Source organism: Dermacentor variabilis, chromosome 9 (assembly GCF_050947875.1).
Source record: "Dermacentor variabilis isolate Ectoservices chromosome 9, ASM5094787v1, whole genome shotgun sequence".
In the NCBI taxonomy this organism is placed as follows: Eukaryota; Metazoa; Arthropoda; class Arachnida; order Ixodida; family Ixodidae; genus Dermacentor; species Dermacentor variabilis.
In genome coordinates this window covers 41,550,606-41,573,373 of record NC_134576.1, presented here as the reverse complement: position 1 = coordinate 41,573,373, position 22,768 = coordinate 41,550,606, and the positions used below count along the sequence as shown (strand labels likewise).

Genomic DNA, 22,768 nt, shown 5'->3' with positions numbered 1-22,768 from the left:
ATAGGAGTAATGATTGCAGTTTTCGGGACGTCGTCCGGATTAACGGGTATCTGTGTGTAGGCCTTGACCAAGTCTAGCACGGAGAAAACGTGGCAGCCGGAAATGCAATGGGCGAAGTCCTGTATGTGGTGAACGGGGTACCTGTCCGGAATGGTGCGGGCGTTGAGGGCACGGTAGTTCCCACAGGGCCGCCAGCCTTCAGTCTTCTTCGGGACGAGGTGAAGTGGCGAGGCCCACGGCCCGTCGGAGGGGCGGGCGATTCCCTCCCGGAGCATGACTTCGAACTCTACTTTGGCTATACGCATGCGGTCCGGGGCAAGGCGACGGGCGCGACAGAAAACCGGGGGGTCTGGGGTGGTCCGGATGTAGTGCACAGCGGTGTGTTGCACATCACGTGGCAACCCGCTGGGGCGCGTCAAACCGGGGAATTCGGCGAGGATGGCGTGGTACGGTGAACTATGTTCGACACTGAGTACCTTGATGCTTGGCTGGTGGGTAGTCGTTCGCTGTCCTGGCGCGGAATGTCCCGTTGTCGCGTCGATGAGACGGTCGTGGTGGCAGTCCGGAAGGAGGTTGTAATGCGCCAAAAAGTCTGAGCCGATGATTGGCTCGGTGACGTCGGCGATGACAAAATTCCAATGAAGGTCACGTCGTAGGTTCTTAAGCTGGACGTGCAGGCGGAGCGAGCCGTAAGTTTTGATTGTGGACCGGTTTGCCGCGCTGAGCTCGAAAGACGTAGAAGGACGGGGATCTTGCAGATGGGCTCGCGGGTAGCAGCAAATGTCGGAACCGCTGTCGACAAGGAACCGCTGCTTCGTAATTTGGTCGGTGACAAAGATGCGACGGCCTCCAGGTTGGCAGCTCGCAGCCGTGGCTACGAGCTGCCGTTGGCGTTTTCTTGATTTCTAGCGGAGCAGGGTGGTCGACATTAGAGACTTTTAGCTTGTACGCTATTCCGGTAAACGGGAGCGCTTTGGGCGGATTACCGGATGGTCGGGGCGTAATCGTGAGCGGTGAAGCCGCCTGGTGTTGTAGAGCTCAACCAGACAAACGCATAGCTAAAACTGCAGTAACTCACCATATCCTGCTTCGCCAGTCGTGCAAATTTTTGGCAGCGGCGTAATTGTGAACACGATTACGCCACTGTCGAAAATTTACGCCAGCAGCTAAGCAAAATATAGTAATTAGTTCTGTGTGTGGTTGAACTTTGCGCCACCAGGTGGCGCCACCAATCTGGCCGTTCACGTTGACGTCCCCGCTAAACCGGAAAACCGGCCGCGCTTGCCCGAATACCGGACACGCTAAAAGTCTATTGTCGTGCTCTGTCCCCGAAGCGTCGATAGTAGTAGCATCGGTCATCGTCACCAGGCTGCTGTGGCGGGGTAGCGTTCTGGCCACGGCTTTGCGAGTGGCGCGTCGGCAAGTGTTGATCCAGTCGTCGTTGAATGGAGCTGAGCTGTCGGTTGATATCGTCTATACGGAGCGCAAGCTCCATGGTGTTCAGCGGTGCGGCGACAGCCTGGACGGTAGGTGACAACGGCGGCACGGAGACCTCGATGATACCATCAGCGATCCCGGCAAGTCGGTCGAGAAGTAGTGCAAGATGAGCCTGCAGAATTCCCTGGACGTGCGGTGGAATTCGTTGAAGCCAAAGAGTTCGCAGTAACGAATCCTGGACTTCCATGTTGCCCGCGAGAGCACGCATGTGGCGGAGGAGCTGCGAAGGCTTGCGCTCGGCAAGTTCTGCGGACTGAAGTTGTCGCACCTTCTGGTCTTCCGAGAGTGACAGGCGGCGAATGAGTTCAGTCTTGAGGTGTTCGTTAAGGTTAGCCATTGGTGGGTTGGCAAGGACATCCCGGACCTCGTTGGCGTAGCGGGCATCGAGGTGGGCGACGACATAGGCGTAGCGGGTTCGGCCTTGCGTGATGTGCGCGAGGGAGAACTGGGCCTCAACTTGGGGAACCATACCTCGGGTGAGTCGGCCCTAAACGGCGGAAGCTTTACAGCGACACGCGAGACGCCGTGCGGGGCAGCGTGCGGGATGCCATCTGCCGGGGTTGTGACGTCCTCGGCGGAGCCGGCAGGATGCTGCTGCACGGAACCATTGAGCTGATCGTGCCGTTCCTGAAGCTGTTGCTATTGCTTCTGGATCACCTCTTGCTACGTGTGAAGCTGTCTGTTGAGAAGTTCCAGCTGTCGTTGAAGGGCGTCTTGTTCGTCCATGGCGATGCGTTGTTGTTCGTTGTCCTTGTCACCAGATGTGGGATGTCCTGTTTGCTGAAAGACGAATCCCAACATAAAAACGTAACGATTCTTTATTCGACTAACGATGGCAGCGGACGGGCATACCAACGCTACGTTCGTCACAGTAGCGGAAGCTAGAAGGCGGTCTTTCTCAGCCAGGCAGCCTATTTTTATAGCCACCGTCGGTGACGCATACCTCGGGTGACGTGGCGGTGGCGCTATGTTTTATCGACCATGCAGTCCAGCGTGCAGCTGTGTTATGCTGGGCCAGATGATAAGAAGACGGAGGGTGCGCAGAAATATGCGCGGAGTGTGTCGCCACATATATATATAACGAAACAAGTGAAGGCGCACGTAGGAAAGCAAAAACAAACATAATGTCCATGTTTCAGCCGCGGTCAGATCTTCATCAAAAGAGTGCGACTGCCGAAGCCGCAACACTGCCTTGCCATCATATATATATATATATATATATATATATATATGTTTGTTTTTGCTTTCCTACGTGCGCCTTCACTTGTTTCGTTATATATAGGCCTCGTGCAGCGCCTATAGAGGCGCCACTGATAGCCACCTAGCGGGCGCTTCCAACAATACGCGCGGGAGCAGTAGCAGACGACAACGCTTTGCAGCAAGGGTGACTGAAGTTCGCGGCTGCGATTTGTCCTTTGTTTGGGCGCCAGACTGCTTCTTCTGCGGTGACAGCTGTAGGGAAGACGCAGACCTCTGTGGGAGCGGGTATGAACAAGATGTTACCGGTGTTTGGGGCAATATGGTCCACATACGCGCCAGGTGCGTCCCGCAGACAAACGCCATGAAGACCATTTACATGAAGTGGAGCTCATGTAAACTAGCCGACAAATTTTGTTGACTAATGCGATGTCTCGACCGTCTTTTTTCTTTAATTCTACCCTTGCCGTAATGCTGCTTCTGCACCTCAATAATAAGCACCCGTCGTTAGTGCAGACTTAGATAACAAATCCGCACGGTGCGATGTCTGCATATGCCGTTGTGATTTTTCTGCCGATGAATACATGTGACGCCGCCGAATAAGTGTAGTGAAAGTCGCCTGAAGAAGAATAATTGCGAATTTATTGATAGAAACGCGTACACTCTGGTCAACGAAGCCACCAAACGCACGGGTTAATAAAAGCGCATGTTAGCGCTGTACCGCCGCCGATGAACTGCCGTTCGCGCTGGAGTTTTTGCAATTTTAAATTCCCTAAGGGAGCTGCTTGGAAACGTACAAAGTTATAGTCTAACGTTGCAGTACTTTTTTTAAATGTTACTAGAGAGAGGTGCCACATGATATATTTAAAGGCAGAGCAGCGCCAGTCAAATTAGATCCAGCGCTGGCGGCAAGGCCGGGTTTAGTCCTATGCGGCGTAAGCATAACAAGAAATAATTCAGTTGAGAACAAAATTCAGTTGCAAGAAGCGACTACGTTGTGAAACAAACAAATCACTCGGCGTGTTAAGTCTGCTCTGACAGCATCAAGGTGTGATGACTTACCAAACGTGATGTGAACTATTCAGCGAAAAATGGATCAGCGAAAAATGGACCAAAATACCATATGCAGCAACTATTAGCAATTCTCGCCCTGAGCTACCTATTTTCTAAACACATTTCCCAAAAAACCACGATATCTAAGATGCCCTCGGGCGAAATGAATAAAGCTGTTAAAGAAGCACTTGCTTGGTGTCATTCCGATAAGACACAGCGTGATTTATACCCTTTACAAACGAGGCAGGGTGAAAACCTCGCAGCTCAAAAGAATCAAGAGTTATGCATGAAGCAACTAGCAACAGTTAAACATGTGCGAAGCCACGCATAAAATAGATGTAAAAACATGAAGTCCGCGACAGCTGGTGCGAGGATTTACCGGGCCACATAAAACTAACAATTTCAGTTCTTGCAAACTTCTGTAGCTTTAACATACAACACAATGCGCTCATGCAGTCGTGCTGCCTAGCTAGCCCAACGCGGTAAAGAAGCGGAAAACAATATAAGCGGCAAACGGCATTCCGAACTTTAGCAAAATGCCTTTAAACCACATGCTGCACTGCCGAAGGATTTCGTCGCTTACGCGTCTAACTACAATCGAGTAAAAAAATATTAATAAAAGAAACCGAAGAGACGAAGGAAAGGATGAGAACAAGAAATTTCGCGCCGAAGCGACGATCCATTGCCACCGTTGCTCCTGCTGATGAGGCTTTGCGGGGAATAATTAGAACCCTATCGCCGGCACGTTTTCGCCGGTATTTGAGCCCCCCACCCTGCAACAATTCTTCTTCGACATTCTTCGGAAGCTTTGGCCATCCCACACATGCGAAGGGTGTTGCCTATTTTGCTCTCAAAACACAAATAAGACGGAGAAGCACTATCAGCGACGCAGCAAACTACGGCGTGCTACGGCGCGCGGCTCGCTCCTCTCCCGTGCGTTCCGCGCAAGGCCGCCACCAGTGGCGCGGCCATCGGCGTGCACGCCGCCTATATATGTGGCGACACACTCCGCGCATATTTCTATATATATATATATATATATATATATATATATATATATATATATATATATATATATATATATATATATATATATATATATATATATATATATATATATATATATATATATGTACAGAGCGAGAGGGAGAGCACACTCGGCCGTTCCTATCCTTACAAACGCCTCGCTAGCTCTTCCAGTATTCCTTCTCGTTTCCCCGCTCTTCTACCTCATGCGTGTGTCTTTCGTCTTTCCACCCGGCCACCCCGCAAGTTCGATTACATTTTTAAAGCACCTAACTTTCTTCTGCTTTATCGCGCGTTTACGCGGTCGGACCGTCCACGCAATGGACTCTGAGGCAACCGAGTTGCGCGCCGTGTTCATCGCCGAGCTATTGTAGCACTGTGAGGGCGTTTGAAATTTGAGGTGCTACGATGGAGCGCTCAGGAAGGACAGCCCTCCTGTCGCCACCTTGTCTGTCTGCGGTGGCTGCGGGAAAGGAGGATGGCAGTAGCCTTCCACGCCGGCGCTGGCACCGGCGGATATGTAGGAGCACTTATACTACTGCTACAGATCTGCTAGTCAGCGGCTGTGTTCTCTACGGAATTACACAATGAAACAACAAAACTTTTAAATATCCACGCGCAAGAAACACACGTCTTTAGGCTGATCATTCCTTTATTAAAGAGAATAACTTTTTAGAACTGTCCGGCTATTCGTTTACAATAACAATATTCGTCCAAGCTTTCTACAGAATTTTTTTGCATAAATTTTCACCAACTGTTTACAACTCCTCGAATCAGGTCAGTGGCTTGTGTCCAATGAAAGACGGCAGCTGTATGCGGAGGAATCGCCTAAACTGGCGAACAACAAAACAGCACTTCCGAAAATGCAAGCGACGGCGCTTCTGGGACTGATGACCTTAGTGAATGTCTACTGTTTGTTTCTCTCCTTAATCGCTTGGCGTTGGGAATAAACAACGGCGTGCGCATGGGTCAACTGAAAGACTAACCCGTAATTTATAGAAATCTTTTCTCGGATATTGCGCTAAATGCTTCAACGCCGATCCGTGCCCTTAGAGGCTGATCGTGGTGGTACGGACTTACCAGGTGGCGGCATGACCATGTCAGAGTGGCCATGCCAAGTCCCTTCACTAGCAGGCTCCGAGGTGGTAGATGAATCACCCTCGGATGTGCTCGATGATTCACCCTCGGATTCGGTCGATGAGTCCACCTTGGATATGGTCCATGAATCACCCTCGGGTGTTTCTTTTGGCGTAGCCTCGGCCGTGCGCCGGCGCCTGAGGATTACGGGATCCCAATCTCGGTCCGCCAGACTTTCCAAGTCAGCTGTGGACAACATCTCGGTTGATTCGTACCCTTGAATGCTCAGCACTGCAAAGCAGAGCCGTAATCGTTTCATAAATTTAAAGGTTCAAACACTGCAAGTGTTATTACGCATCCAGGTTATTTTTCATGTCTCTAACACCTACATGTCTGCATGCCTCCCCTTCCTTATAATACCGCTTTTACAATAGTACACAATACTCAACGTATTGCTCGGTTGTTTCATGCTTGCATATTCAAATAAAAGCGTACTTAGCCGGAAAATGAAAAAAGGGGAGTCCATGTCGTCTTTGTTTTTAGCGTTGTCCAAAATGCGCTCTTTTTAAACCTTTTCTTTCATACTGTTTAACCGAACAGAATTAGCTGATTTCAGCAGCGAGCAACGACGTAACTATTGAATGTCACGCAGATATGCGCATAGTGTTTTTGGCTTTGTTGTCGAGTGGCTTATTGATAAAACAGTGAACGTAATAAGCGTTCTACCTCTAATGCACCGTGCAGGGCCACTATATATTGTCCTGGAGCTCGCACAGTGTCAACACTGAAAGATACATTCTCGGAGCATTCACAATTTGTAACGTGCCTTTTCTCCATGACATGGAACCGCATCCTCGCTGAAGAACGACGAAGAGAGCCTTCGCTGATTGATCTCGAATGCCACACATCACATTCCGCAATAACGTGTAGTTCACTGGCTGACGTACACAGAGGAGGTGTTTCTTTTTTTTTTCGTTGCATGCCTGATCGATTATCACCTCAATGCTAGATTGATGGCACGCAAGTCACTGTTCGTGTCATCGCAACATTCCGAAAATATCGGGATTCTTGGTACGTCATCGTGAAGGCCTTCCGGTGTTGCGGAACTTCAGCACGAACTCAGAGGGAGAGCAATAGCGGTCCGCGTGTTTGTCTTGTCCCTCTGTTGCGCGGATTTACCAGCGCGCTCAACACGAGTGGCAACAACCGAGCCTAAAACCGTGCCGTGTCTGCGGCGACGCTCTCGAGAAAAAAGTGGAGAGGGCGTCGCCGTACGAGCGAAGCGCACTGCTTTCCGTCGTCTGCTTTCTTCGCAGAGGGATAATGCACTAGCCCACCGAACAGCTATCACCCCTTTGCCGATATAAAAAGAAACAAGAACAGTTACGAAGCTAAGGCAACGTGCGCCATGGCGACGTCACCATCATCAGCGCCAGCAGCAGCCTATTCTACGTCCACTACAGGACGAAGGCCTCTCCCTGCGATCTCCAATTACCCCTGTCCAGCGCCAACCGATTCCAACTAGCGCCCGCGAATTTCCTCATTTCATCGCCCCACCTAGTCTTCTGTCGCCCTCGACTGCGCTTCCTTTCTCTTGGCACTCATTCTATAACCCTAATGGTCCCCCGGTTATCTAACCTACGCTCTACACGACCCGCCCAGCTCCATTTTTCTCTCTTAAGTCAATTAGAATATCGACTATACCCGTTTGAAACCGCTCTCTTTCTGTCTCTTAACGTTATGGCTAACATTCTTCATCCCATCCCTCTTTGCGAAGTCCTTAACTTGTTGTCAAGCTGCTTTGTGAGTCTCCAAGTTTCTGCCCATATGTCAGCACCGGTAAAGTGCACTGATTATACACCTTCCTTTTGAATGATAATGGTAAGCTTCCAGTCAGGAGCTGACAATGTCTGCCGTATGCGCTTCAACCCATTTTTATTCTTCTGTGAATTTCCTTCTCATGATCAGCGTTCCCTGTGAGTAATTGACCGAGGTAAACGTACTCCTTCACCCATAGCAAAGTATACTCTGCGGTAACGGCTAAGGATTTTCAGGCTGCTCTGTGGGCCACTGTATTATCGCTCCGCGAAGAAAGCAGGCAGCGTAAAGCCCGGGAGAACGTACACTTCTGGAATGACGAAACCGTCTCCCCTTTTTTCTATAATCCATTTCACAAGCTGGTTGCAGCAGGGTGCAAGCTACGATGCACGCGGTGGCGGTGTCCCGGCCCAGCGCCAAATAGTACGCTCATTGCACGTTTTGTTCCTTGGTCTATCACTGCAGTTGGTATTGTTGCGCGTATTGATTTAGGATTCCCTAGGATGCCTTCATATTGATTAGCTTAAGCTGTTAGCTTTATTATTGCAGTTTTTTTTTCTTTCCACCAAGACCATTCAAGAAATAGAGCCTTCCACATTTGAATAGTATGCTGCAAATATGCCGGAATCAATCCATAGCTTCACCACTGATTCGAGCCTATTGTTCACAAGGTACTGAGACCCTTTATGCATGCAGTTAAGCGAACGTAGCATGTAAACTCAAAAAAGACGAAGGCTTCCTGCGAAGTAGTGCGCCGTCATCAGCGACCATATATCGACCCCCGAAGCAGTCGCGACTCGTGCACGCCGTTCTTCCAAAGTGCAATGTTTCCCGAAAAAAGCGGAGACGTTAGCTTTAAGTGTCTTAGAATCGCTTCGAAATAAGTGTGGGGAAGATGAAGGAAATTTTCTGGTGAAGAGGGCAGCACAACTCACGAAGGTAAGTCAGCGGACGCTCGACAAATGGTCGTCGGAGAAAGAAGAAGGGGGACAGAGTGTTGGCACCGAAGAAGCGTTCTGGAGGAAGAGATCGTGAGTGCAAAAGAAAGCTAGAAGACTTTGACCTGGGGGTGTTGCGAACGGTCATGCACAGCTTTTTTCCGAAAAACGAGATCCCTACTGTCGTCAAGCTGATGCGCCACTTTGAAGGGGACAGCGATGCTGCCATCCCTATCGACGGCAACTATGCACAGGATGTTGAAGCTTGGCTTCCAATACCAGAAGTGGCCTCGGAATGCACTGCTCATCGAAGCGACGCACGTTGTGCAGTCTCACCACGCCGTCACCTGCGCCAAATTGCGGAGTGGCGACGCCAAGGTAGGCACATTTTTTACACCGACGAAATGTCGGTCAACCCCCGCCACACGAGTAGTCAAGAGTGGGTTGAAGAAACTGTAGATACACTGCATCCGGACTGTCCACGGGCCTCCAAAACCCCAGTGGCAAAGGTATTATTATTGCTTGGCTGGAAGTGCAGGATAAGTGTTTCGCGCAAAAGAAAAGCTCACGTGATTATCACGTGAAGACCACTACGAAAAGTGCTTCACTGAGAAATTGCTGCCGCTTCTGCCAAATGAAAGTGTTATAGTTATGGAAAATGCACCTTATCACTCCGTGAAGCACGAAAAGATGCAGGGAATGAGCAGCCTCAAAAAGAAAATAAAGGACTGGCTTTCTGCAAAGGGTGTTGCGTATGGGTAGGACATGGTAAAGGCTGAGCTCATGAAGCTCGCCGAAAACACTAACACGAGTGGAGGCCGATACCGAGTGGACTGTATCACTGCAGCATCAGGTCACTTCGTTGTACGCTTGCCACGCTATCACTGCCAATCGAAGCCGATAGAGCACGCATAGGGTGACGTCAAAGGTTTCGCGGCCAGGGGAAAACAAGACATTCATGATGCATGACGTAGATCCGCTGGTATGGCAGGGGATGCAGCGAGTGCTGAGAAGTGGAATAAGTACGTGTACAGCACGTCCTAGACGAAGAAGCCTCGATGAAGAAAGTGGATCACATCATTGACAATGTTGTTGACAGTCTGGACCCAGTGGTGGCAATCCTCGGAGAGGGCACAATGAATAGTGATGGCGTAATCTCTGCTCATGAAGACGACTTCGGGTGCGAGCTCCTGTGATGGCTTCCAGCGAGACAGGCAGTGCATTGTGTGTGTATTCGGTGCATTTTACGCGTGTCTTTTTTAAGTGTGCATAACGTTGAAAACTATACCTGTCTTGTGAGGCCTTCCGTTCTGAAGGGCTTTGCAATAGGTTAGACAGCTGTAGCGCTTTTTTTTCTGGGGCGTGGTAGTTGTCGAACATACTTGTTTGTTAACTCAACTAGGGGCGATGATAGGTTGTATGAGCACGACATGAGGTGTGAGCCGATCTTACGAATGAACTTCGTCAAAAGTTTACGTAAATAACTGGTTATGTTCAGGACCATCATGTTGAGTAGCAAAAATATTTTGAACCCTCATTTCTACTTATGGGGGTTGTTTTCTTCTTTTACATATTTTGAGTTGGCTTTTTCTGTGCAGACAGAATTCATGTTTATTACCAAAGGAACCGCAAATATTTTAGTGTTAATCAGCATCGACCAAAGTTGACGGTTCTTAAACAGTTTTCTGTGCAATAAGTGGGCCACCCTGCAGACCACGTTTACAAAATGCAGATAACTTTCTCAAAAGAGTCTGTGTATTTTATGTGTATCTTTCTGAAGTGCACAAATGAAAAGCTGTCCTGTTAGGCGTTCTGCATCTCTGCATATGTTAGACAACTGTCTTATTGTTTTTGGTCTCCTTTCTTTTTCAATGACATGGTGATAATTGCTGAATAAACCTGCGTGTGCAATGAAGAGGTATCCCGAAAATATTGGGATGTGCATTTGACATTGGCTTTGTAATGCTGCTGGAATAGCGTAGCGGCTGGTTCATGGGTTCACAGGGAAAAAGATAATCCCTAAAGATCTAACACTGAAGGCTGTACCAGCTCTAGGAACACTCCCACCACACAATCGTGCAAACTGGCAAACAACATTGAACAGTGCCTCACTTTCACTTTTGAATATCCACAAGGAACACTGCGAGGAACAAATCGAAAGTTTTAGACACAAACTTCTGAACATAGCCCTGACACCGGATGAGAAGAAACATTTAGACCATTACGACGAAAAACACTCAAGAAAATGGTTCAAAAGCAAAGAAAAAAAACAAACTTTAATCAAAAAACAACCTTCCAGGCAAACAGCCACCTCAAGTCAACAAGAGGGACCTCGAGTCTAGAAATACCAGACGAGGTAGAAACTTTCACAAAATTAAATCAGCCCAATGTTGTAGACATTTCAAAAACATTAGGTAAATAGGAAAGAGGCGTGCTTAGCAAAGGCTTAAACTTTTGTCCCACTAACAACACAATAAATGAATTCGAGCTTCACAAGGACCTCTCAGAATTTTCCCGACGAATGCGGATCAGACACTTTTTTGCAGACACACCAGACACCGGGACGACACACCACTTAGAGCCCAATCCAATTGGACTCCCGAACCAGAACAAGCCATAGAACTTGACATATACCTTAAAACTATCAGTAAAGAAATTAAAGCCAATCCAAGACATCTAAGCGACCTAAAAACATAACTGCGTCGGCGAGTCATATCATTTCGAATCTTAGTTGCCGGAATCACTTTGTTATTAAGGAAGCGCATAAGGGTGGAAGTATAGTAATTTAGCCAGTAGAAAAATACAAGCACGAGGTTTACAGACAACTAAACAACCCAGAACATTACCGTAAGCTAGATAACGATCCGACATTATCCTACACAGTGACAATTACCAACAGGCTGAAATCACTTTTGGCTGATGAATTGATAACACAGTCAGAATAGAAATTTCTTAAACAAAGCAACAAAACTGCCGGGCGTTTCTATCTCCTTCCAAAAATTCACAAAATTCCATCCACTGAACTATACACTGTTATTATCCCAGGTCACCCGATAGTATCAAACAACAGTATATCAAACAACAGTATAGTCCAATGTTGTAGACATTTCAAAAACATTAGGTAAATAAGAAATATCCCAGGTCGCCCGATAGTATCAAACAACAGTATAGTCCAATGTTGTAGACATTTCAAAAACATTAGGTAAATAAGAAATAGGCGTGCTCAGCAAAGGCCTAAACTTTTGTCCCGCTAACTACACCCCGACAGAGAGCATCTCCACATTCCTTAACCACTTCCTTGGTAACTTTCCAAAAGCACTTCCGTCATTTGTATAAGATACGCCCCAACTGCTGAGATTTAAAGAGGACATTATTACTAAAGGCACACTACCCCACAACATAATTCTCGAAACACTAGACGTCACAGCCTTGTACACCAACATTCCAATCCCTGATGGCCTATTTTCGATAAAACAAACGCTGCCTAAGCACAATGCACAGCACTGTGCTGAAGTCTACTTGTCTCTCCATGAATTAGTTCTAACACATAAACACTTCGAATTTGAGGAGAATTACTACCCACAGATACATATGGTACAAGCATGTGTTCTCCTTTTGCACAAACCTAAGCGAATATATTTATGGGGGATTCTAGAAACAGATTTACTATCGTGCTGCACTGAGAAGCCCCACACATACCTACTATACATAGACAACATATTCATAATATGGGGACATGGTCAAGACAGTCTAGATAAATATGTAGCATTTCTAAACTCTTTTCACCCAACAATAAAATTCACATCAGAATCTTCAACTGAGCGCATAAACTTCCTAGACACAACAATATACATTGACAATGGGGCACTAAAGACAACGCTGTATAGGAAACCTTTCGACAAGCAACATCATCTCTATAGAATATACGAGCCACAATCCCAGAAATTGCAAACAAGGCATATTTAAAGGCCAAGCCACACGACTACGTCGCATTTGCGTTGAAAACCAAGACTACATAGATGGACTCGATCACCTTAAAGAAACCCTATCAAACAGGAACCACCCAAACAGTGACCTTCAAAAAGCCTACACAGCTCCAACCAAACATGATCGAGCCGAGGTCCTCAAGCCCTGCCCGAGAATCACAACAACAACGCCTCTTCTTACTAATAAATTCTCAAAAGCACTCCCAAACGTGAACAACATCCTCGGTAAACAGTAAACACTATCCAATTCTCCTCAGCGACCAGAAACAATAAGATTCTTCCGACCTGCCCAGAAAAGCCTACAGATGCAACACTAATTTTAAGGATATTCTTGTGCATGCCAAACTAAGGACAAAGACGAAGTTGGGAACCGGTCCCTGTGGCCGCCCCAGATGCTCTACATGCAAATATATTCAATCCACTACTACAGTAAAACGTACAGCGTCGAATTACTCACGCAAGGTGACTTCGGATTTCACCTGCACATCAAGCAACGTAGTCTACTGTCTAGAATGTGCCGCTTGTAGCAAACAATACATAGGTGAGACCGGACAACAAATTTATACAAGACTCAACTATCACAGCGCGGATACAAAGCACAATTTACCTAAAGCAGTAGCCAGCCACTTCAATGAACATGGTAATATATTCGACAAAGCGAGGCTCTTTATACTACAAACAAATTTCCGTTCACCTCGAGAAAGGAAATATACGGAATCATACCTCATACACAAGTTTAATTGCCTACACCCGACGGGAATCAATTTGGCACGTGGCAACTTAGGCTCTTTAAAAGCGGTAACTTAAATCTGAAATTCTCATATCATCAACCAAGGCACAAAAAACATTATGCCGCCAGCTAACATTAATTCCTTAAACTTACCTATTCCTCCGTTTAGAACACTTTTTTCCTGCCTACTGCTCATTTCAATATACACTTTCATGTTTTTACGTTTACATCAACTGTACGATTCCCTTTTACCAAGTACACCTGTCCCCGCCGCTTCTGCGCATATCACCCTCCTATTTGTTATTGCGGTTTCGGTCCCCCCCCCTTTTTTGTCTGTTTTAATTATATATATTTTTGAAACACCCTCAACAACACATTCCAAAGTCCCAGACGCCAGTATACCTTTTTCGGCGTCTCAGCCACACGGGGTATCGCCATTTCTGTATACCGCCGTAACGACACCTACGTTGAGCTACTGGGGCTAACGTCTCTTGAAAGACCATGACGCTGCCTTCCAGTTACCCCATGCATTGCACTCCAGACTCCTTGTCGACATGTTAACTCCTTGGAAATTGTTCGACGCATTTGCTGCTACGCTACTAAAGTCAATCTTTCAACTGATGTATTTTTGGGTCTTTTTTGTTACTCGCGCACTGACCGCCTGACCGGCTCTTCTAAAGCCACAAAAGCATGCCGCCAACGACAGCCCTGAATGCTCCCTAACCTCTCGCTTCCCCAACAACCTCCCGTGCGCCTTTTTTTCCTTTTTCCCTCTTTTTTTACTCTTGTTGTTCCCTCTTTTTTCTTTTTTTCTCTCCTTTGTTTTCTTTTCTTTCCTCCCCGCCTTCCCACTTTCCCACTCTTGTCTCCTTGTCGTGGGAACCACGTTCACAGGCGTCAGGCGACAGCACTCATTCTCTTTGAAGTCCCTCCCTTTACAACCATCCGCCACCGACAACAACTGCACGTGACGTCACTGTACTAACCCTTTAAAGCAAACATGTCGAGGTTGACGAGGCCGCCTTTCAGGAAGATAGGTCCTCCTATCGAAACGTTGCCCAGCTATTCCATCTGTCAGCCCCTTTCTTGGTTTTGGATTGAAAGCTACAAGGCATTCGTGAGAAAGTTGGCTTTTCTGCATAGCATATTCTGCTGACGGACCACGCCTCGAAGAAACCCCGCGGTGTAAGCCATATACAGCTTCGCTGTAAAGCGACACAATACCCATAAAACACAACCAACTTTACAACACAGGGGCTACGTTTAAATGTTTTAAACGACTTCCGCGAGTAGCAATCGCAGGTCGCGGACAGCCGCTAAGCACGCTAAGGGCGCAAACGAACAAATGTACTACGTAAACAGTGCGGTACAGTGTATTTGGTGTTATGCAGCGACAAAAGACTAGCGTAAAAACAGAAAAAGTTCATCAAAAATTTTGAGCTAGACGCATTCGGATTCGAACTTCTCGCAGTACGGGCGTTCAACCGATTAGGCCACGGCTGAAAGCGAGCGCGGACTAACACGACGGGGAAGAGCTCGCCTTCCTGACTGGTTGAAATACGGCCTGCTTTCCCAGTGCTGCAACCAACTTGTGAGGTGGACGTATGAGAGCGTAGCGGCGGCCTCGGCTCGTTTGTTGCAGCACATGTTGAGCGCGAGTTGCGCCGCACCCAAAGGCCATGCCAACTCCCTACTTTCTAAGCACCATGCACTCACCTCTGTAGCCCAGTGACTATGACGCTGCACTGCTGAGATTGCGGTTCGATCCCAAACACGACGGTCGCACTTCAATGAAGGCAAAATGCAAAAGCTCTCGCATAGTTAGATAAAGGTGCATGTAAACAACTCCGGGTGGTCGTAATAATTCCGGACTCACCTCAGCGCACGGTCTGCCTCGTAATCAAGTACTGTACTCCCACGTACAGCCCCAGAATTCTTTTTCACTTCAATGGGACAGAGCTATGGTAAACCTAAGGAATACCCACGATTCCAAACATATTATTCTGAACGCTTTCTGCAACCCATGTGCGAACCGGAATGCTCGATGTGCCTTTACATGCATTTAGAAACAGTGCCTACGGTAATACGCGAAAGCCTGCGTCTAATAAACGCGTAATCTGCATACTGAAGCCAGTACTTATCCTGTGCACGCACGACTTAGCAAGGGGGCATTTAAGGCACGAAGTGGCTAATCAGTTTTTTTTTCTTGCAAGATTAAAATGCTTGTCGAGAAGCCCAAATCGCTCACTATACAATTGCTTTCCTTTTTTTCGGCTAAAACTCATAATCAGCGGATCCTTATCAATTTAATTGTTTCAGAGAAATGCGAGAGAAAAATCTCAGTGCCCTTCCATTCTATGAAAAAGGATGACCAGCGATCTGTGTATGTGGGCCACTTAATAGCGAATTGCACCTCCGCCACGGGTCGGCCGCCATTGCACTATCTTCGGTGTCGGCCTACGATCGGGGAGTGCTTAACACCTGCTTCACCTTTGCCGCGGGTCGGCCGACATTGCACTATCTTCGGGATCAGCCCACGATCGGGGAGTGCTTAACACCTGCTTCACCTCCGCTGCGGGTCGGCCGGCATTGCACTAACTTCGGGATTGGCGCAAGATCGGGGAGTGCTTAACACCTGCTTCGCCTCTGCCGCGGGTCGGCCGCCATTGCACTATCTTCGGTGTCGGCCCACGATCGGGGAGTGGTTAACACCTGCTTCACCTTTGCCGCGGGTCGGCCGACATTGCACTATCTTCGGGATCAGCCCACGATCGGGGAGTGCTTAACACCTGCTTCACCTCCGCTGCGGGTCGGCCGGCATTGCACTATCTTCGGGATTGGCGCAAGATCGGGGAGTGCTTAACACCTTTTTCGCCTCTGCCGCGGGTCGGCCGCCATTGCACTATCTTCGGTGTCGGCCCACGATCGGGGAGTGGTTAACACCTGCTTCACCTTTGCCGAAGGTCGGCCGACATTGCCCTATCTTCAGCATCAGCCCACGATCGGGGAGTGCTTAACACCTGCTTCACCTCCGCAGCGGATCGGCCGGCATTGCACTATCTTCGGGATTGGCGCAAGATCGGGGAGTGCTTAACACCTGCTTCGCCTCTGCCGCGGGTCGGCCGCCATTGCACTATCTTCGGTGTCGGCCTACGATCGGGGAGTGCTTAACACCTGCTTCACCTTTGCCGCGGGTCGGCCGACATTGCACTATCTTCGGGATCAGCCCACGATCGGGGAGTGCTTAACACCTGCTTCACCTCCGCTGCGGGTCGGCCGGCATTGCTCTATCTTCGGGATCGGCCCACGATCGGGGAGTGCTTAACACCTGCTTCGCCTCTGCCGCGGGTCGGCCGCCATTGCACTATCTTCGGTGTCGGCCTACGATCGGGGAGTGCTTAACACCTGCTTCACCTTTGCCGCGGGTCGGCCGACAATGCACTATCTTCGGGATCAGCCCACGATCGGGGAGTGCTTAACACCTGCTTCACCTCCGCTGCGGGTCGGCCGGCATTGCACTATCTTCGGTGTCGGCCCACGATCAGGGAGTGGTTAACACTTGCTTCACCTTTGCCGCGGGTCGGCCAGCATAGCACTAGCTTCGGGATCAGCCCACGATCGGGGAGTGCTTAACACCTGCTTCACCTCAACGCGGGTCGGCCGGCATCGCCCACGTACGGGAAGTTTTTTGCTTACGACACGAAACTTTCCTCTGAAGGTAGACGTATACAGCTTCACTGTAAAATAAATTATGGAGTTTCACGTGCCGAAACCACGATCCGAATCTGAGGCACGCTGTAGTGGGGGGACTCTGGAAATTTAGACCAGCTGGGGTTCTTTAACGTGCACCTAAATCTAAGTACACGGGCGTTTTCGATATTTCGTCCCCATCGAAATGCGGCCACTGTGCCCCGAATTTGACCGCGCGACCTCATGCATAGCAGCCCACCCACTAAGCACCCAAGGCGGGTTTTCTGTAAAATAGCAGCTTGGGCATATTGGTTTGCCATCCTGGTGTTAACAGCGCAAAACGTATACTGGACACGAGACAAGAAGACTACACCACAAGTGCTGCTACACAGTTCTGCAGCGCTTGTGGTGCCGTCTTCTCATCTCGTGTCCTGTCTACGTTTTGCGCTGTTACCACCGAGGTTTTCTATGAAATGCACGTGGCAGTATATTTTGTTACTGGTTAGCTGCAGAACTGTTTAGCTCCAGGAGGCTTTACAGATATATTCCGCACATCTAGTTCAATTGCCCTGTTTCAGTAATTGAGGAAAGAATCCTGGCAATTGCTCGGCCTTCAGAATGGATACTCTCTCTTCGACATGACGGGTTGTTGAAGTCCGTATAAAAGCTATATTCATGAACAAAATCAGGAATCAGTCTTCCTGACAAATGCGATGGGTGTACGAGGGCTTTCCCGGAAAAATCGTCCATGCGTTTTAATGTCGACGCTAGCCTGATGAGAGGAGGGGGTGCTTCTGCACAAGTCTGGGATCTGCATCGATTGAAAAGTTGACTCTTTCTACCGCGGTATATATTTAGGCAAACGTTGACAGTGAGTTAAACAGGTCGTTCGGTGACCGTGTCCTCATAGTGTTTCGTTACGCGCCCCGCTGCACTCAGCCATCGAACGGAGCGCGCAGCCGCGGCGAGCGAGACGAACGAAAACAGGAAACGGCCGCCGCTATTGCCGAGGGTCGGCTGTGCCTTGTTACGAACGGCCTGCAAGTGTACCGACCTACAAAATTTTCCCAGCCAGCCGCAGCTGCAGGGGTGGCGATATTCAGAGAACCAGACCTTGGAACGCGCCCGGCCCGCTGCGATGACTCGCTCTGGGAAAGCAACAATACGCCGCGTTCCGAAGCGAGCGCCGCCGAGATGGCTAGACACAGTCAGCGGACCAAGTATTGTTAGTAGATTCACCGTCACCGTCACGGCTTGTTTGAAGCGGTGGAAATCCTGGGAGAAGATGTCTTGCGGCCGTCTCACGGGGCTTAGAAGTCATGGACAGACGCGGCGGCCATTGTCTGCGGAGTCAACACTGGGATCAAGAGGCGCCTGCTCGGGGCAGGACCAGTGTCTGCAAAAACCCTCTCACCTTGGTGTGGTCAGTGAAACATGTGCGGAAGTGAGTGTGTAAACCCTCCCCCTCAAAGGCGGGTCGGCTGCGATGACTTTGAGCGCTCTGCATTGGTAGCAGGTTGAACGGACGTTTTTCTATCACCTAGGGGTCTAGGGAGGACAGAGTGTTTATAAGCAGCCGTTGCGCGGCTGCAGGGTGTGCATTCCTCTTTCAGTCATGCTAGACTGATCAACTGCAACGTTCTCATGTATATACTGTAAATAAATCCCACATTCCTCGTTCTCGATGAGAACAAGTCTCTCCCTTCAACAACGTCCTCAGCATGGATAAGTTGGACGACGGCATGGGCCAGCTACCATCTATTTCATGCCCGACCCCAACCATTACAGCCTGACGAAACGAGGTGAGGGTAAAAAAGCTCGGCGCCAGGTTAGTGAATCCACGATTTGTTGACGAGTACGTAAGCGCCACGTCAGGCGCCTCCGACTCGGCGCAGCCTTGCAGCCTTCGTGTGACAATGCACCCACCCGCGTAAAAGCAAAAGAACAAATACGTCATCAATCTAAAAAATTGACGCTATAAGGAAATTGCCCTGCAAGGCACTGATCAACTTGAATATTATATAAAAAAGAAGGGACAAGCATGCATCAGTGACACATCGGTGATGCTTTACAATAGGGAGGCACGTTTCCTAGATAATATGGTTGGCTGAGCTACGCCATTGGTGTTTCCGGTTTTGTGTTTTTTTTTCTCTTCCTTTCTGGTACCCTGATGCGCCTGCGCTGGCATGATCTGATATTTAAGTGTTTCCCTCGAATAAACCTCAGTTGTTAGTTTGCGCCTGTCCTGTCTTCTTCCTTGTAATCGTCTACAAAGCGCATCCAATCTTTCCAAAAACTTGAATATGCTATGTACTTTTTGCTGTTTCATCTTCTACCACCAGGTGGCACAGTAAGCGACTGCACTCCCGCCGAGAGCGTGAACGCTCAGCCAGCTCAGCTAAAACATTTTCTCTTTTTTTTTCGCTCAGCAGCTGGGGCGGAGTGGATGCGCGCGAGCGGAGCGGGGAGCAGAAAGCGTTCTGCTAAAACTGTCTAGCGTAACTTATTCTGCGACTGATGAATTCAAAGTAAAAACTGGGAGGTAAGGTTCACTGAAGGTTTGACTCTGGAAAACAGCATCAAACTCTTATGGCGTTTTTCACTGGTCGATTCGGAGCAGTATTTCTTGCTCCGCGGCAACGAATCCGAATTTCACTGGTCGATCTGGAGCGGGTTCGCGCGTTCCACTGGTCGTTTCGGATCAACTCGCTCCGCGCCGGATCGCTCTCACTTGCTCCGCCGCCGAGGCGCGGATTCGGGCGAAAATAGCTCGCGTCACTTCCGTCTTCAAGCGAAATCGGTACCCGTTTGGTACGCGCAACATTGTGTTGCTTCGCAAAATGGCTGCGTTCGGTGCTGCTGTAGCGCTCGCGAGCGATGAGAGCCCGGACGACAGCGATTACGAAGTGACGCAGGTGCTGTACGAAGACTTCTGTGCGCGTTGTCCATGCACAATCCTTGCGGGCGCGACATGGAAATGACGGACTATGCGACTGCCACGGTCAAATTACACACGGGGAACGGCGAGTTTGGTTGCCGTGGAAACGTACAGAACAGAAGTAGGGCATGGTTTTCGGAACCGGTTCGTGCGACGTGTACACAGACTTCCTGTGTGATCCGCCGCGGAGCGTTCTTGTGCTCCACTGGCCGATTCGGATTTGTGAAACCCGAGCGCTCGCTCGAGGATTTCGGCGGCCGCTCCAGATCGACCAGTGAAAAACGCCATTAGACATGACCTTGACTTTTCTCGACGATCGTTAATGTTGGCAATACCCTCCTAAATCACGAAAACATTTGCTGAACGTTTCCTTCACATTTTAATGTTGCAAAAGAACGAAATGGCCACGTCGTGCCTTAAATCCGCCCTTACCCGCCGTGGTTGCTCAGTGGCTATGGTGTTAGGCTGCTGAGCACGAGGTACTTGTGCACACGAGGTACCCGTGCACTTAGATTTAGGTGCATGTTAAAGAACCCCAGGTGGTCTAAATTTCCGGAGTCCTCCACTATGGCGTGCCTCATAATTACAAAGTGGTTTTGGCACGTAAAACCCCATATTTTTTTTTTTAATCTGCCCTCGCTAAATCGTGCGCGCGCAAGGTGCGCATGAGCTTCGTTTGAAGGATGCGCGTTCATGAGATGCAGGTTTTTCTCGTGTTTCTGATTGCTTCGCAAGGTTCCTAAAGGTGCACTCCTAAAATAAATTATCTTCCAGTTGGCGCGTGGTAGAGAATCGTGGTCATTCCTTACATTGACTCTGTCACATAAGCCTAAGAAAGCCGGGAGTCGATACGGGGTCCTCGTTGTGTTTACACCTGGTAAAACGTATGGGAAAATATGCCGTCGTCGAGCAAAAAAAGAAATACCGGTTCAGAAATACATAAAAAAACTGATAAGGGTCCCGTAAGGCAAATGTGGTTCGCATAATGTCGAATAGACGTAGTTTATACAGTTACTTTCTTTTTTTGCTTTTTGCTTCTATGTCGAAGGTTATTTCATTAATGAGAGACTACTGGAGCGTAAATGTTGGTTGACCGGTGGAACACAGGCTACCATTAATTGTACTGTCGCGATAACCACTGTACTCAAAAATTTGCACACAGTGCAGTTTTCTCGAAACATAATAGCGAAGAAATTCGCTTTGGTGGTCGAGGCCGACGCCTGGCATATTATCGAGAGGGGTAGTACGCGCGTCAGTCAGCCTTCATTTATCGGACACACAGCAGCCGCGCCTAATCTTTTGCCAGTGCCCGCACACGTCCACGATTGACACGTTGGCACTGTTTTTCTTCAGCATGCGCAGATAAGTTTCTGTCTTATTTTCCGTCATTGTGCGACCTTTCCGTATTTTTTTTATTTTCTTTATTTCTTCCATGCCGCGGACTCAAGGTACACGCAGGGTGGGCCCTACAACGAAAAATAAAACAGGAATAAACAACAAAACGAACACCCACAATGTAGGCACATTAACGTTACCTCGCAGGCTAACCATCTGGTTTAGTGAGGAAATTCCAGTCATACGTGTGATCCTTGGAAAAAAAGAAAGGAACAGGTCAGTGCGTGAGAAATATGGCGCGAGTGCGTTTTATTGGTGGTGTCGGGTGGCTGATAAAGGTTCTAGATACGTTGATGAATTCAAAGCTAGTTTTCTATTGTAAAGTTGGGAGAAACATTTTTTGCTTCAACGTTTGCCTTCGTACTTGTAATAGCCGCGTGTCATTAGGTTCCATTAATTTAGAGAGATAGCCTAATGCAGCAAATCTGTTAAATACAGAACCTCACAACCTTCCTCTAAATACGCTCAAGGCAGCCCATTTGGTACAAGGGTTCCCGACATTCATGGACATGCTAGTTTCCATTTGTGTTCGGTCCTTCTCGTTTTTTTCTCTTGTGTCCGTGTTTACGCTGTCTCGCTTGCACTAACACGAGCCAGCTGACTCTACTATCTATTCTAAGGAAGTTTCTTATGCGCATTCACTGCCTGAATGTCCTTGTCAACCTCTCCTCGAGGGCGGCCAACTGGTCCGCTCCACGGCTCGCAATAAGTTTGCGACCCCTGCTTGAAGGCAGGAATGCTTCACGTACCTCCGTGCACGACGAAGATGCCGGCCACGACAAGCACTCCGAGGACCATGAGGGTCAGCGCGATTGCGAAGACCAGCTTGAACATCCGCGCGTCAGAGCTGTCGAAAGAAACGATCGAGCAGGGACCATTGAAAGAAAGAGCGGACGAAATAATTAATTAATTAATTAATAGGGTTGAACTTATGCATCAAGAAAACTTATACATTACAGTGCGCAGAGAGGCATTTGGCTGAAGAGCCAAATCAAAGCGGCCTAGCTCATAGTTGCTTTGGAAAAGAAGAACACACGCTCACTTTCCCTCCTCATCATCAGCATCATCATCAGCCTATTTATGTTCACTGCAGGACGAAGGCCTCTCCCTGCGATCTCCAATTACCCCTGTCCTGCGCCAACCTATTCCAACTAGCACCCGCAAATTTGCTCATTTCGTCCCACCACCTAGTCTTCTGCGGTCCTCTACTGCGCTTCCCTTCTCCTGGTACCCATTCTGTCACTCTAATGGTTCAACGGTTATCTAATCTGCCCATTACATGGCCTGCCCAGCGCCATTTTTTTCTCTTAATGTCTATTAGAATATCGTCTATATCCGTTTGCTCTCTTTCTGTCTCTTAAAGTTATGCCTAGCATTCTTCGTTCCATCGCTGTTTGTGCGATTCTTCCATACACCTGTGAAA

General features: G+C 48.6%; 1 protein-coding gene across 1 annotated transcript; it reads right to left on the bottom strand.

The window, feature by feature from the left end:
* Positions 1–5,803: 5,803 nt before the first annotated feature.
* On the bottom strand, positions 5,804–22,181 carry LOC142558311 (uncharacterized). Its single transcript, XM_075670460.1, has 2 exons — positions 22,095–22,181; positions 5,804–6,141 (listed from the first exon to the last, which is right to left on the bottom strand). Exons 1-2 carry the CDS (start codon positions 22,177–22,179, stop codon positions 5,804–5,806), a joined length of 423 nt encoding a protein of 140 aa, XP_075526575.1. The 5' UTR covers positions 22,180–22,181.
* Positions 22,182–22,768: the final 587 nt, after the last annotated feature.

Excerpts from the sequence above, each read along its gene's own strand:
- LOC142558311 (XM_075670460.1), bottom strand. The coding sequence starts at position 22,179 with ATGTTCAAGCTGGTCTTCGCAATCGCGCTGACCCTCATGGTCCTCGGA. Across the intron at positions 6,142-22,094 it reads CATCTTCGTCGTGCACGGAG|TGCTGAGCATTCAAGGGTAC; the intron begins GTACGTGAAGCA and ends TCTGCTTTGCAG.